The 15612-nt window shown below is 43.2% G+C and overlaps 1 protein-coding gene across 1 annotated transcript in view; it reads right to left on the minus strand.

The window, feature by feature from the left end:
* Nucleotides 1–1388: 1388 nt before the first annotated feature.
* Nucleotides 1389–15612, minus strand: part of F10 (coagulation factor X) — a 37116-nt gene continuing 22892 nt past the window's right edge. The window contains exons 5-8 of the mRNA XM_069757890.1: nucleotides 10949–11080; nucleotides 8698–9143; nucleotides 3050–3167; nucleotides 1389–2581 (exon numbers count right to left, since the gene is read on the minus strand). Of these exons, the coding sequence (XP_069613991.1) occupies nucleotides 2034–2581; nucleotides 3050–3167; nucleotides 8698–9143; nucleotides 10949–11080 (1244 nt within the window). The 3' untranslated portion in view covers nucleotides 1389–2033. The remainder of the gene's footprint in view (nucleotides 2582–3049; nucleotides 3168–8697; nucleotides 9144–10948; nucleotides 11081–15612) is intronic.

Below are 15612 nucleotides of genomic sequence, written 5' to 3' on the forward strand. Positions count from 1 at the left end.
CAAAGTTTCATAGAACCTTTTCAAATTTCTACACAAACAACCTGACAATACATCCTGTATTCCACGTATCCTTGCTCAAACCATTCAGTGAGAACACATTTCCAGCACTCAGTCACCTCCTCCACCAGAAAAAGTAATTGGTGAAGAAGAGTACATTGTGGATAAAATTCTGAACTCTAAAAGATTTAGAGGAAGATTGCAATATTTGGTGAAATGGAGGGGTTATGGACCAGAAGATAATTCATGGGAGCCATCCATCCATGCACCCAGGCTTACAAGAGCCTTTTACCAGAGACATCCAGAGCCTGAGATGTCCAGAAGCCATCCTGAAAGGAGGGGAGTACTATCAGGATTCAAACCCAGCAGCTCTTGTGCACCAGGCGGAAGCTCTTCCCTCTGAGCTATTCAGCTCGATGTACAGTTCCTTGCTAAAACATATACTAGTTCCTGTGTTGTTCCTGATGGTTTCCACCCTGAGTTCCTGATTGGCTCAACACTGTGATCTCCTGATTGAATACCCTACTTAAACCTGGCACAGCACTTCCTTCCTTGCAAGATTATTGTGCTTCCAGCCTTTAATCTAGCTTCTTTCAACTGCTGCTTATCATCAAGAGTCTACTGCTTCTACTGTGTACCAACCTCTGGCTATCTCCTGACTACGATTTCTTCTTATCCTCGCAACTACACTGCTGCTGCATTACTGACCTCTGGCGATTCCCTGAATACGCTATCTGCTGGTGCTGCCCCTAGTGGTTGCAATATCACTACTCCAACTCAGGTCAGTCAATAACAGTTCTCCATGCTTAGTGTGGCACACACAGACACAGAAAGCAAAGATTGAGTCAATTTCTCCCTTTTTATCTGGTTTCAGGTTTGATTTTTTTTTTATTGCCCACATCTGTTACTTGCCACAAGTGAGTTGAAACAAGCATCACATGCTTGAAACAAAGTTGGTTAACCACAATTTTGGAAAGGTACCAATCATTTTGTCCTGTCCATTTTTGAGGTTTTGTGTAAAGTTATGTCCAGTTTGATTTTTTCCCACGGTTTTTCTTTGTCCCAATACAAACAAAGGAAATAGACATGTGTATAAGAAAACATGTGTAATTACAATAATTTTCTGAGAGAAATACTTCATTTTCTGTAACAATTTTAAGAGTGTCTGCACTTTCGGCCATGACTGTATGTTGTGCTCTACATGACTACATCACCTGCTAATGCTTCATTCTAAGAGACAAACAAGGGTCTAACAGTTGTAGGGTGAAGGTGTTATAACATTGTAGAAATTGGGAAGACAATTTATAATATTATTTACCTGTGATATCATTATCATCTGATATACAACTACACAGTACAATGTTTACTGGCGAGTAAGACACATCACTAGCTTTAGTACTTAAACTTTATTAATATTGTACATACATCAGTATTACTGAATTGCCAGGATAATGAAAAAGCTAACAATGATACATGCATATAAGTACTGAGAAACCACCATATTCCTAGATCTGACATCATCACAATATCTATCATAGATTAGACCTCACTGCTTCACTACTTTATTGCATTTGCAATGCATTTTAGTATTAGAATTTTTGGGCCCAATCTGTGTCTGTGTAATAGGTACTTTCCATTAGATATGTAATGAATATGTAAAGAGTAACTAAACCTTATATATATATATATATATATTTATTTATTTATATATATATTTAGGTCCATAAATACAATGCAGAGCAGTGCATTTCCAAGTCCTGAGACCCCACTGACAGAGTATGTTCACAGAGGAACGCATGAATTCAGTAGAAAGTCTGTAGACATTCACAAAAGTTTTATCAAAGTTATGTTACTCTTTAAAAAGTAAAGTACTGTAATCATTAAAATTGCTATAAACATATTTTAACTTTGCTTGTTGCAAGTGTGAACTTTCAGGAGACCTTTTGCGAATTTGTAACATCTTAAACTGTTATTTTGTGGAGTATATTGGAAAAAGCTTCAATGGAGCCGAGTCGTTTGATGGGGTTTTCCTGAAATTACTGATGTTTTTTCAATACCCCTTTAAGCCATTTATTTAATCTGGATACTTTTGTGTACACCCCATATTTTCCTTGCTGTGCACATCCTTCTCCCCAGCTAACAATCCCGGTCACAAAATACGTGTCCTTGTATGGGGTGACATGGGGACCACCGCTGTCTCCTTGACATGCATCTTTTACGTCTTTGTCATAGCCAGCACAGAACATGTTCTCTGTGATGGCGAACCTACTGGATTCTTTGCATGTTTGCCTGGTAACATAGGGTACATTAAGCTTCTGCAGCTTTGTAGCTTGAGCCCCTCGCTCATGAAGACGTCCAAAGCCGCTCACCATTGCTTGCCTCTCATTCATCAGGACTTCTTCAGCAAAATCAGGATCAGGGAGGCATGCCGGAATGATATTATCAGTGAAGTTAATGGCCTCTTTCAGCTTTACCACAGCTATATCAAAGTCATAGGTCAACCGGACGAATTTAGGGTGTATAATGATCTTGTCCACCTTGTGTATTGACTCAGCACCATCCTTCTTAAGTGTATTCATCTCTCCTGCAAAATTAATCAAAATCCAGTTAGTATTGCCTGGTTGTAACACAAAGTAGACTTTAGTCTCTTAATCAAAGTTTAATTAGCAAAATGTAATATTTATCCCGTTGTCATTATTAAAATATCCTGTAATATTATTAGATAACATACTAGATTATTGCTTGCTTGTTACCAACATTCTACATAGCTGTGTGATCATTTTCATTCACCACAACCCCAGCTTTGTTTTTCAAAGCCATTTAAATTGGCAAAAATAGAGATTATTTAGGGTTATCCATAAAAATATTCTATAGCCAAAGAGGCTGATTGGGTAGAGATCCGTAATAAGCACTAATGTATTCTATTCTGAGCAGAATTCCAAAAACTGTCCGTATGTTGTGTGTGGTATCACAGCTCAGTCCCATTCACTTAAATGTCTTTGTATTCCTGCTGAGCCCCTTTAAATTTCGATTTATTCCCCAGAACACTCACCAACGATAACTTTGAAGTACTTTGTCTGATTCATGCAGTGAGCTGCTGTCAGGATAAACTGCTTGGACAGGATCGTTCCTCCACAGAATGGTTCATTATCTTCACTTAACAAAACAGCCTGCATTGATTTACCAGATTATATGTTAGATGTTTATAGAAATGATTAGTAGGTTTTTTTTAACCAAAGCGATTATCCTAACCTTAATGTAAATTAGACATGTCATAGAAATCCCTCAGACCTATTGACTGAGAACCCTTAAGGGTTATCCAATGTTAGGAAAAAATTGTAAGACCAATATAGAAAAATCAGCCGCACTCTTATGGTATATCTTTGCAAAAATGTGATGTATTTATTCACATGTGTTGAGACAAAAATTGTATATATATACAAAAAATTCTAAGACATTATAGAATCACTCCCATCAAAGTTTTTATCCTCTCAATATATTACAGCGATCATATTATACAGCACTGTGTACTTACTATTGCTCATTTTGCCTTTCTACCCACCTAATTCTTCTGTTTTCCAATAGGTCTATGACGTCATGTGATTAAAAACCGACTAACTAAATCCTTCTAAGTAGAAACAGGAGGTCAATTTTCACTGCATGACTCATGAGTCACTGCAAAAGTATCTGGGGTGGGATGAGGGAGCAGCTGGGTCAGGAGGTGGAGAGGAGAATGATTTCTGCAGGGACAAGAGACTTCTTGCTTCTACATTGAGCAGAGAAAAGAGAACAATTAGCTAGGTGGAAAGGCAAAATGAGCAATTGTAAGTACACAGTGCTGTATAATATGATGACTGCAATATATTAAGAGGATAAAAACTTTGATGGGAGGAGTGCTTCTTTAATTTTTATTTTTATGTAAAAAAAAAAGTAACAGAGGGATAGTCACTCGTGGATCCATAGCAGATTGTTCCAGTGGTTTTCCCCAGCTCAAGAATCAATTACTTTGCTGTCTGCAGTAGTGAAATGTTTCTCTGATGACCTGTTATTCCAGATAACTGACCGCTGAAGTCAATCACAGGCTTCAATGTTCCTGTGACATTCGTGTGGATCCGTAGCCGATCACCGGTTGCTGCAGTGAATGGCGGGTGACTACAGGTGAGTATCCACACATTTAATTATATGCTGAATAAAGCTCTTCACAGGACTCCAAAGGTTGTGTACCCATTGTTAAGGGGAATCTGTCAGTTGTTTTCTACTCCATCTCATCTGAGTGTAGCATGATGTAGAGACCCTGATTCCAGAGATGTATTACTTAATTTTCTGGTTGCTGCAGTTTTGATTTTGATGAGATCACTGTTTTATCTTTTGCAGATCTCCCAGTTCTCTGAATGCTAAGATTCGCATAATGCCGCCAACACCACTGATTGACAGCTTTCTGTGTGCACTGTGCAGGGGCGCTGCTACCATGTGGCAAGTTGAGTGCTTTGCCTCAAGTGGCACTGCCTTCAATGGAGAGAGGGGGCGGCAGATTCTGCTGCTATAGTAACTGAATTTGCATCCGGAATCCTTCCTTCCAGCCCTCCCCGCCTCACGTGAACGGTCACGTGATCGTGACATCATCACAGGTCCTGAAGCTGAAGTTGCTCCTCTCCTGCATCTGTTTGGGCTGCTCATAAAAGGCTGTACTGTGTACACAGGACCTGTGATGAGGTCACAGGAGGGAAGGAGTCAGGGGTCACATGATCAGGTGCCTCGTGTATGCAGGACTCTGCTGTGCTGGTTGTCTTGGTGCTGGATGAGGTGAAGTTTATGTGTGGGGTCAAGAGGGGCTTACAGTATGGATGTAGCGGAGCCGTGTGTGTCTAAGGTGTATGGAGCGAAGCCGCGTGTGTACAAGGTGTACAGAGCGGAGCCGTGTATGTACGAGGTTTACTGAGCGGAGCAGTGTTGGTTCGAGGTGTACGGAGCGGAGCCGTGTATGTACGAGGTGTACGGAGTGGAGCCATGTGTGTACGAGGTGTACGGCGCGGAGCCATGTGTGTACGAGGTTTATGGAGCTGAGCTGTGTGTGTACAAGGTGTACAGAGCGGAGCCATGTGTGTACGAGGTGTACGGAGCGGAGCTACGTGTGTACAAGATGTATGGAGCGGAGTCGTGTGTCTACGAGGTGTACGGAGCGAAGCCGTGTGTGTACGGAGCGGAGCCATGTGTGTACGAGGTGTGCGGAGTGGAGCCGTGTGTGTACGAGGTGTGCAGAGCTGAGCCGCGTGTGTACGAGGTGTACGGAGCGGAGCCGCATGTGTACAAGGTGTACGGAGCGGAGCCGCATGTGTACAAGGTGTAAGGAGCGGAGCCATGTGTGTACGGGGTGTACAAAATGGAGCCCTGTATGTGCAAAGTGTATGGAGCTGAGCCATGTATGTGTACGGAGCGGAGCAGAGCTGTGTGTCTACGGGGTGTATGGCATAGACCTGCATAAGTATGAGGTGTATGGAGCGGAGCCGTGTGTGTACTTGGTGTACGGTGCGGAGCTGTGTGTATACTTGGTGTACAGAGCGAAGCCGTGTGTGTACGGGGTGTACGAAATGAAGCCCTGTGTGTACGAAGTGTACAGAGCTGAGCCATGTGTGTACAGAGCGGAGCAGAGCCTTGTGTGTACAGGGTGTACGGTGCGGAGCCTCTTAAGTATAAGGTGTATGGAGCAGTGGAGCCATGTGTGTACAAGGTGTACGTAGCGGGGCCGCGTGTGTAGAAAGTGTATGGAGCAGAGCCGTGCGTTTGCGTGAGGTGTACAGAGCGGAGCTGTGTGTGTACAAGGCATACAAAGCGGAAACGTGCGTGTATGAGGTGTGTGGAGCCGTGCGTGTACGCAGTTGGTGAATGGTGGGGAGCAAATTTCATACCTCCCAACCATCCTGGATCCAGCGGGACAGTTCCGATTTTGAGAGTCTGCCCCATTGTCCCAGCCGGGAGCTTACTTTTCCCGTGCACACAAAAGTCCCGAAGAGCACTTCAAAATTCGCACGTGACGTTCCACCGGAAGTGACGTGCTGGAAGCTGACCGGAAATGAGGTAATTTCAGGAGGAGGTTGTGACGGAACCATGGAGGCACTTCAGGGAATGATTCAGATCCATCACTGTGTCCTCCGACAGCGTGGACAGCGGAATCAACTTGGAATCGGGGATGCCGGCCATGTGAGCCGGTCATGATATGTCCTGCATCAGGAGGCTCAGGTGAGCATTACAATGGGAGCCGGGCTGCTGTAGTATCTTTATAGAATCTTTCTTTCTTTCTCTCTCTGTTTCTTTGTCTCTCTCTGGACTTTCTTTCCCTCTCTAATCTTTCTTTCTCTCTCTGTTCTTTTTTTCTCTGTTCTTTCTTTCTATCTCTGTTCTTTCTCTCTGTTCTTTCTCTCTCTCCTCTCTTTTTTCGCTCTTTGTTCTTTCTATCTCTCTGTTGTTTCTTTCTTTCCCCTCTTTTATTCTCGCTCTGTTTTATTTCTTTCCCCTCTTTCTCTCTCTCTGTTCTTTCTTTCCCCTCTTACTCTCTGTCTCTGTTCTTTCTTTCGCTCTCTGTTCTTTTTCTTTCCCCTCTTTCTTTCTCTCTGTTCTTCCTTTCTCTCTCTCTGTTCTTTCTTTCTTTCTCTCTCTGTTCTTTCTTTATCTCTCTGTTCTTTCTTTCCTCTCTTTCGTTTTCTCTGTTCTTCCTTTCTCTCTCTGTTCTTTCTTTATTTCCCCTCTTTCTTTCTTTCTCTCTCCTTTCTTTCTCTCTCTCTGTGTTCTTCCTTTCCTTATAACAACTATAATCATTTTGCTATCAGGTCCCCCCCTTTTTCTGTTCATTGGTTATAGGGCACTTCCTTCACTGTGGTACCCTTTTGTTTTTGTTTGACTAGTTTGGCTTTTTACAATTTTACGTAATAAAGGATAAGTTTTAATATGCACCTTTTTTGAGGGTACTGTTTTAAATGGAGGAGGCGGTCCTGTTAATGTGCAAAGCAACACTGTCGCATTTTTTCTCCATCTGGTGTAGTTTAGAATTTGGGATAAAATTAAGTAATGTGTTTTGGAAGCGGTGCTCTAGAGAACTTTTGTTATTTCCTGCAGAGATGAGCCCTGGCTGGAAGACGTGATGGCGGTCTGTGCTGGATGAAGATTAAAAGCGAAGATGAAGGACTTCACCTAGAGATGTCACTGGTGAGTTAGTGTATTACATATACACGCACACTATACACTGCATACTATATACAGCGGTCCGGTGTATAATGTCATCGGTGATCACTGTATTACCTATACATCATATAACGAGCTCCTGTGTATAATGTCACCAGTGATCACAGTATTACCTGTACACTGACACTGTATACAGAGCTCCTGTGTATAATGTCACTGGTGATCACTGTATTACCTGTACATTGACACTATATACAGAGCTCCTGTGTATAATGTCACCGGTGATCACTATATTACTTGTACACTGACACTATATACAGAGCTCCTGTGTATAATGTCACTGGTGATCACTGTATTACCTGTACACTGACACTATATACAGAGCTCCTGTGTATAATGTCACCGGTGATCACTATATTACTTGTACACTGACACTATATACAGAGCTCCTGTGCATAATGACAATTAAGGTGATATTAGTATTGTGTTCTTTTTTTTGTTAATTATCAGTATTGTAGTATTCAGTCACAATGTGGTGGTAATATGTTGTCTGGCTATGGTGTGGCATTATTTGTTCCTTGTATGTGGTGGTAATATGTGGTCTGGTCATGGTGTGGTGGTAGTTGTCCCTTGTATGTGGTATTATTTGGTCACCATGTGGTGGTAATATGTGGTCTGGTCATGGTGTGGTGGTATTTGTTCCTTGTATGTGGTATTATTCGGTCACTGAGGTGGTAATATGGTGTCTGGACATGATGTGGTGGTATTTGTTCCTTGTATATGGTTTTATAGGTCTCTATGTGGTGTTAATATGTTGTCTGGACATGGTATGGTGGTATTTGTTCCTTTGTATGTGGTATTATAGGTCACTATGTGGTGGTAATGTATGGTTTGGTCATGGTGCGGTGGTATTTGTCCCCTGTATGTGATATTATTGATCATTTTAAAAGTTGAAAAATAAAAATATACCTAAATTGTATTGGATATTTTAACAAATGTTTAATACGTTAGAGTAGAGTAGAGCTGGACCAAAAGAGTCTACCTTGTCGAGGTGGAGGCTTAAAAAATCTTTCCTATTTCCTAAATATATTCCTACTTAAAAGTGAATGTATTGTACATGTGCGTCAGGTTAGGCTAGTAAAGAGTAAACCAGATTTATTTGTACTGATTTTACGATTTTTGCGGTTCGCCTCAGGCAGCAGAGAGGCTAGGTTCACCCCTGGCACTGTGCATAGGCAGAAAACTGCTAATGGAATTGGTGGAGTTATACAGAGCTCATGAGTATGGAGGACTACAGGGCAGCAGCTTAATTAGTCCTCCAGTGAAAATCTCTTGCTGATAAAACAGTGATTTTAACAAACTACAGCAAGCAGCCCAATAAAAGACACATTGCTGGAATCAGGATCTATGCCTCTACATTACGGTGCTCTCAGATTAGGTAGCAAAAACCTGATGACATATTCCCTTTAATAGTTGTGCTGTATAAATATTAATTTAATCTCTTTCACATTGCTTATCACTTACCTGCCATGGACATTCCCCAAATTTGCAGTCTTTTCCACCTACAATTCTCTCATTTGGGTTATCAAATGTCTCTGATTCATACAAAGACAGTTCAGAAAGGACATCTTCATTGAGTGGCACCGAGTCAGGTTGGACATCTTCATTGAGTGGCACCGAGTCAGGTTGGACATCTTCTTTGGGTGGCACCGAGTCAGGTTGGACATCTTCTTTGGGTGGCACCGAGTCAGGTTGGACATCTTCCTTGGGTGGAACAGATTCAGGTTGGACATCTTCTTTGGGTGATGCAGAGTCAGGTTGGACATTTTCATTGAGTGGTGCAGAGTCACCAGGACTGTTAGTAGGGATGCTAATCTGAGAACTATCTATATGGTTTTTACGATTTTCTTTTTCTTCAGGTGCTGACCTCTTAGCTCTGAAGGCAGTTCTCTTCCCGCAGGGATATGGTTCTGTAACACACAGTCAAGATTTATAAAATTAGAGAAATGCACAAATGAGAATATCCACCCAATTTAATTTCACAGTTATACTAGTAGTTCACAGCTAGAGCAGGAGAGAATACATTAAGGCTATGTGCACACGTTCAGGATTTTTCGCGTTTTTTTCGTGATAAAACCACGAGGGTGAATTATAGGTGCAACAAGTCCTTAAAGAAGTTGTCCACTACTTGGTCAACTCCTTCTCATACCTCAAACTTGGCCCCAGTAAAATAAAAAGCTTAAACTCACGTCCTCTCGTGCTGGCGGTGTTCCAGCAGTGTTGGCACTAGCGGTCCCAGGGCTCTCGTGCGGTTGATATGATATGCGAGCCAGGCTGCCAATCCACACTGGCTTCACTGACCCCTCCGTTGGTCAAATTGAACATGAAGAGGAAATCAGGGATCAGCAGCAGCCTGGACTTCCTGTTCATTTCAACAGGAGGCGGGGACAGTGACGCCAGCGCTGATTGGGCACGGGCCCTTGGGATCGTGAGTGCTGACACCGCTGGAGACAAGAGTGTGATATGAGAAGGGTTTGGTTGTCCTAGTAGTGGATAACCCCTTTAATTCTTTTCTCTTGGTTTCCGAAGCCCAGAATATAGCTACAGCTATTAACATTGAACGGTTAAAGGGGTTTTCTCATGAGCAAAGTACATTTTAATATATAGATCTTGGAATAATATTTTCCACAACAGAATGTGTTAAAAAATGTTCTTGTGCTGAGATAATCTTATAAATGTACCCCTGCTGTGTACTGTGTAATGGCTGTGTCTGACTGTACAGGAACATGGTATGATCATACCACAGCTCCTGGACAAAGGGAAAGCAAAAGAGAGTATACATACATTACACTGGGCAGCGCTCATAGCAATCTGGCAGTGACAACCATAGAAGTGTGCTGGAGACCTCTGGTTGTCATGCCATCCCATCGGTGACCCGCGATCACAAGACGGGGGTCACCAATGGGCGGATTTCTGGCGCGATTGCCGGAAATGCATGTTAAATGCCGCTGTCAGCGTTTGACAGCAGCATTGCACGGCTTAATAGCCGTGAGTGGATCGCAATTCCACCAGCGGTTGTTCCAGGCACATGGCAGCTGTTCAAAACAGCTGACATGTGCTGGGAAAGATGTGGGCTCATTGCCGGAGCCCACATCAAGTGGAGGGAGTGCGACATGGGCATACTATTACGCCCAATGTCGGTAAGGGGTTAAGTATATTAGATGAGATCTAGCTCAAGACAGAGTAAAAAATTCCAGATTGAAATGCACCAATCAGAATGTAGCACCTACGCGAAGATGCACCAGAAACGTGTAGGTGCTATATGCCGATTGATGCATTTTTCCTCATGTTATCACTGTTTTAACACATTTCAATAAAGTCTGATATTTTTTACTCGATCTTGAGTTGTCTCCATCTTACTCAATCTTCTTCTAAAACAGTATTCAATAGTGTTCACCAGAGTAACTGAAAGACCAATTTTTCTAGCACCTGTAACTACCTTAAAGAGTTATCTGTGTAAATCGTGGAATCTGACTTTTTTCCTACAACCACCATTATATTTAATTTTGGAATAGGATAACGTTGTAGTACCAGACACAAACCAAAAACAATAGTGGTGCTGGTTCCAAAAAATAAGCCAACCATTTTTTTCTATTCCTATACAACCCTTTTTTCTTTATAGAATGATTGGTTGTTAGCTTATTGAGGGTTGAATAAAAAAATGCATTTATTTACAGTGAAAACTTAGAAAGTGAGTAAGATTGACATTTCTTACCACTTGAGACACAGGATTTTCCATTGTCACCCAACTTATATCCAGTGGTGCAAGAACAGACAACATCTCGGTTTTCCACTTTGCAGTACTGCTCACAGCCGCCATTGTTCAGACTGCACATCTTTATTATAACTGGAAACAATATAAATGTAAGCGTGAGCAATATTACTATCATTTCCATACAACTGCCCTCATTCAGGTATATATGAGCTATTGAACAGCTTAGCGAATTCAGCGATTAGTGTAAAGCATGCTTGCTCACATAGCCATGTTCCGCTTAACCCAATGACAACCTCCTAGCATTTAACCTACTAGTCATAGAATGGCTACCAAGCAGTGGGACTCACGGATCAGTCATGATTTTGTAAGGCGGCCAGGGTGGTAGTCATTGCAACGAACTGTAGTGTTCCCTCACCCTGGCACCCCACAAATGAAGTGTAATAATGTCCCTTCTGCGGTGTGTGCAACGTGTGCAGCAGAACACTCACATTAATTGCCGGAGTCCCCTTGTCTTATGTCACTCCAGCTCCAGATCCACAGGTCTCGCAAACAACTCTGGACTCAATGTTAATGCCCAACAGTTCAACTTTACTAATTAACAGGGTTTGCAATACAGAAGTGGCATAGTGCATACATAACAACATTCCTAGGGCTCTCCCTGCCTTCCGACAGTCACTGCTCTTCCTGGACAATCCCTGTCCTATCCTGGGAATCACTGCTCTTCCTGGACAATCCCTGTCTCGTCCTGGCAATCACTGCTCTTCCTGGACAATCCTTTTCCTGTCCTGGCAGTCAGTGTTCTTCCCTGTCCTCTCCATGCCTTTAGGCCCACCAGCTTCCTCCCATTACCCTTGTCCAGTTTCAATGAAGGAAAAGGTAAAAGGCTTGCCGTCTTAGCTTCACCTAGACCCGGCCGTAGGTCCCGGATCCTCTTTGGAATGGTTACCGTTTAAACTGGTGACTGCCTGCATGGCACTCAGCCTGGGGTCCCTTCATGCCTTAGCAGCTTCACCCCCATGGCTATCAGACTGTCCTCTCTTAATGCTGCATCATTATTGCCCTCTATCCAGGAAGTCCCATCACTATACGACTGCTCTACACAACTCCTATCTTTAACTCCTCCCACCTGGAAAAAACCCTTATGCTAACTATACTTATTCTCACTACTATCCTATGCTATCCCTAAACTTATACACAACACTAGGGTTGAGCGAAACGGGTTGTTCATTTTCAAAAGTCGCCGACTTTTGGCAAAGTCGGGTTTCATGAAACCCGATCCGACCCCTGTGCGGGGTCGGCCATGCGGTACGCGACTTTCGCGCCAAAGTCGCGTTTCAATGACGCGAAAAGCGCCATTTCTCAGCCAATGAAGGTAAACGCAGAGTGTGGGCAGCGTGATGACATAGGTCTTGGTCCCCACCATCTTAGAGAAGGGCATTGCAGTGATTGGCTTGCTGTCTGCGGCGTCACAGGGGCTATAAAGGGGAGTTCCCGCCGACCGCCATGTTACTGCTGCTGATCTGAGCTTAGGGAGAGGTTGCTGCCGCTTCGTCAGAAGCAGGGATAGCGTTAGGCAGGGTCCATTAACCACCAAACCGCTTGTGCTGTAGCGATTTCCACTGCCCAACACCACCTTCGGTGTGCAGGGACAGTGGAAGCTACATTTTTTTTTTTTTCCCCCTCAGCGCTGTAGCTCATTGGGCTGCCCTAGAAGGCTCCCTGATAGCTGCATTGCTGTGTGTACGCCGCTGTGCAAACCAACTGCTTTTTTCAAAGCACAAATCCTCTTGTTCCTTCCTTTCTGCACAGCTATCTTTTTGGTTTGTACACACTTTTTATTTAATTTGTGCATCAGTCCACTCCTTATTGCTGCCTGCCATACCTGGCTGAGATTACTGCAGGGAGATAGTAATTGAAGGACACTCCCTGTTTTTTTTTTTTTTTTTGTGGGAGATTAAGATTGACATTTCTGCTAGAGTGCCATCCCTGTCTGTGTCATCTCTCACTCAGTGGGCCATAGAAAGCCTTTTTTTGTTTTATTTGTTTTCTAAATTCTCCCTGAAAAAATCATTTTATTTTATTTGGTTTCTAAATTCTTCCTGAAAAAATCATTTTATTCTATTTTTTTTTTCCTAAAGTCTCCCTGAAAAAAAAAAAAAAAAAAAATCAGTGGGAGATTAATATTGCCCTTTCTGCTTGTGTGCCAGTCTTGACTCCTGGGTGTGCCATCTCTCTCTCTCTCTCTCTCTCCAATTGTGGGCCATAGAAAGCCTATTATTTTTTTAGCTTGATTTGGGTTCCAAAATCTACCTGAAAAAATCACTACATCAATCAGTGGGAGATAAATATTGGCCTCTGGGCTTGTGTGCCACTCCTGACTCCTGTGTGCGTCATCTCTCACTCAGTGGGCCATAGAAAGCCTTTTTTTGTTTTATTTGTTTTCTAAATTCTCCCTGAAAAAATCATTTTATTTTATTTGGTTTCTAAATTCTTCCTGAAAAAATCATTTTATTCTATTTTTTTTTTCCTAAAGTCTCCCTGAAAAAAAAAACAAAAAAAAAACAAATCAGTGGGAGATTAATATTGCCCTTTCTGCTTGTGTGCCAGTCTTGACTCCTGGGTGTGCCATCTCTCTCTCTCTCTCCAATTGTGGGCCATAGAAAGCCTATTATTTTTTTTAGCTTGATTTGGGTTCCAAAATCTACCTGAAAAAATCACTACATCAATCAGTGGGAGATAAATATTGGCCTCTGGGCTTGTGTGCCACTCCTGACTCCTGTGTGCGTCATCTCTCACTCAGTGGGCCATAGAAAGCCTTTTTTTGTTTTATTTGTTTTCTAAATTCTCCCTGAAAAAATCATTTTATTTTATTTGGTTTCTAAATTCTTCCTGAAAAAATAATTTTATTCTATTTTTTTTTTCCTAAAGTCTCCCTGAAAAAAAAAAAAAAAATCAAATCAGTGGGAGATTAATATTTACATTTGTGCTTCAGTGATAGTCCTGCGTGTGTGGCATCTCTCTCATTTGTTGCCACCAACAACAGAGTGTGTAACATTGTGCCTGATTTTCGTTGTGATCTCACTCACCTGTAAAGGGGTAGCTAAATCATACTGAAGTTATAGCTCACCGTGTAATTTGTGTGACAGCAACAAATACCGTTAGTTTGTTTACGTTTTTAAAACAATGAGGAAGTATGGTGGAAGAGGTCGTGGCCGGGGGCGTTCATTGTCAGCTGGTAATGAGGGTAGTGGTAGTGGTGGAGCATCAGCTGGTCGTGGGAAAAAAAATATTGCACCTAAGTCTGGAGCTGTGGAGCCAGGTTCGTCGTCTGGCTACACAAGGCCTCGAACGCTCCCTTTTCTGGGAGTAGGAAAACCGCTTTTAAAGCCGGAGCAGCAAGAGCAAGTTTTGGCTTATCTTGCTGACTCAGCCTCTAGCTCTTTTGCCTCCTCTCGTGAAACTGGTAAATGTCAAAGCAGCGCGTCGTTAGTGGATGTTCACGGTCAGGGACAAGTCGCTTCCTTGTCCTCTTCAGCAAAAACAACAACAGAGAAGAATGCAGCAGGCGACACAACGGGTTACTCCATGGAGCTCTTTACACATACCGTCCCTGGCTTAGAAAGTGAAGCAGTTAACAGTCCATGCCCATTACAAGTTGAATCTGACATGGAGTGCACTGATGCACAGCCACAGCCAGACTACTATGCTGGTCCTTTGACTCAGACCACAACATTGCCCTCGCAGGGTGCTGATCAAGAATCAGACCCTGATGAGACTATGTTGCCCCATCACGAACGCTATACCACCGACCGACACGGTGACACAGACGAAGTTGCACACGAGCTACAAGAAGAGGTAATAGATGACCCAGTTCTTGACCCCGATTGGCAGCCATTGGGGGAACAGGGTGCAGGCGGCAGCAGTTCTGAAGCGGAGGAGGAGGGGCCGCAGCAGGCATCAACATCGCAACAGGTTCCATCTGCCGGGCCCGTATCTTGCCCAAAACGCGTGGCAAAGCTAAAACCTGTTGGAGGACAGCGTGGCCATCCGGTTAAAGCTCAGTCTGCAATGCCTGAAAAGGTATCCGATGCTAGAAAGAGTGCAGTCTGGCATTTTTTTAAACAACATCCAATTGATCAGCGCAAAGTCATCTGTCAAAAATGTTCAACTACCTTAAGCAGAGGACAGAATCTGAAAAGTCTCAATACAAGTTGCATGCATAGACATTTAACCACCATGCATTTGCAAGCCTGGACTAACTACCAAACGTCCCTTAAGGTTGTAGCACCCTCGGCCAATGAAGCTAGTCAGCAACGCAACATCCCTTCCGGCAGTGTAGGGCCACCATTTTCCGCACCACCTGCAGTATCTGTGCAGGTTTCTTTGCCAGGCCAAAGCCGTCAGGGTCAGGGAATCACCAGTTTCGTAGTAGGAAACACTGCATCTAGGGCACCGGTGGCAACAATACCATCTCCCACCGTCTCTCAGTCTGCCATGTCCACCGGCACCCCCGCTAGTTCCACGATCTCCAGCTCTCCAGTCCAGCTCACCCTACATGAGACTATGGTTAGAAAAAGGAAGTACTTAGCCTCGCATCCGCGTACACAGGGTTTGAACGCACACATAGCTAGACTAATCTCGTTAGAGATGATGCCCTACCGGTT

The sequence above is a fragment of the Ranitomeya imitator genome, chromosome 3, assembly GCF_032444005.1.
Source record: "Ranitomeya imitator isolate aRanImi1 chromosome 3, aRanImi1.pri, whole genome shotgun sequence".
Classification (NCBI taxonomy): domain Eukaryota; kingdom Metazoa; phylum Chordata; class Amphibia; order Anura; family Dendrobatidae; genus Ranitomeya; species Ranitomeya imitator.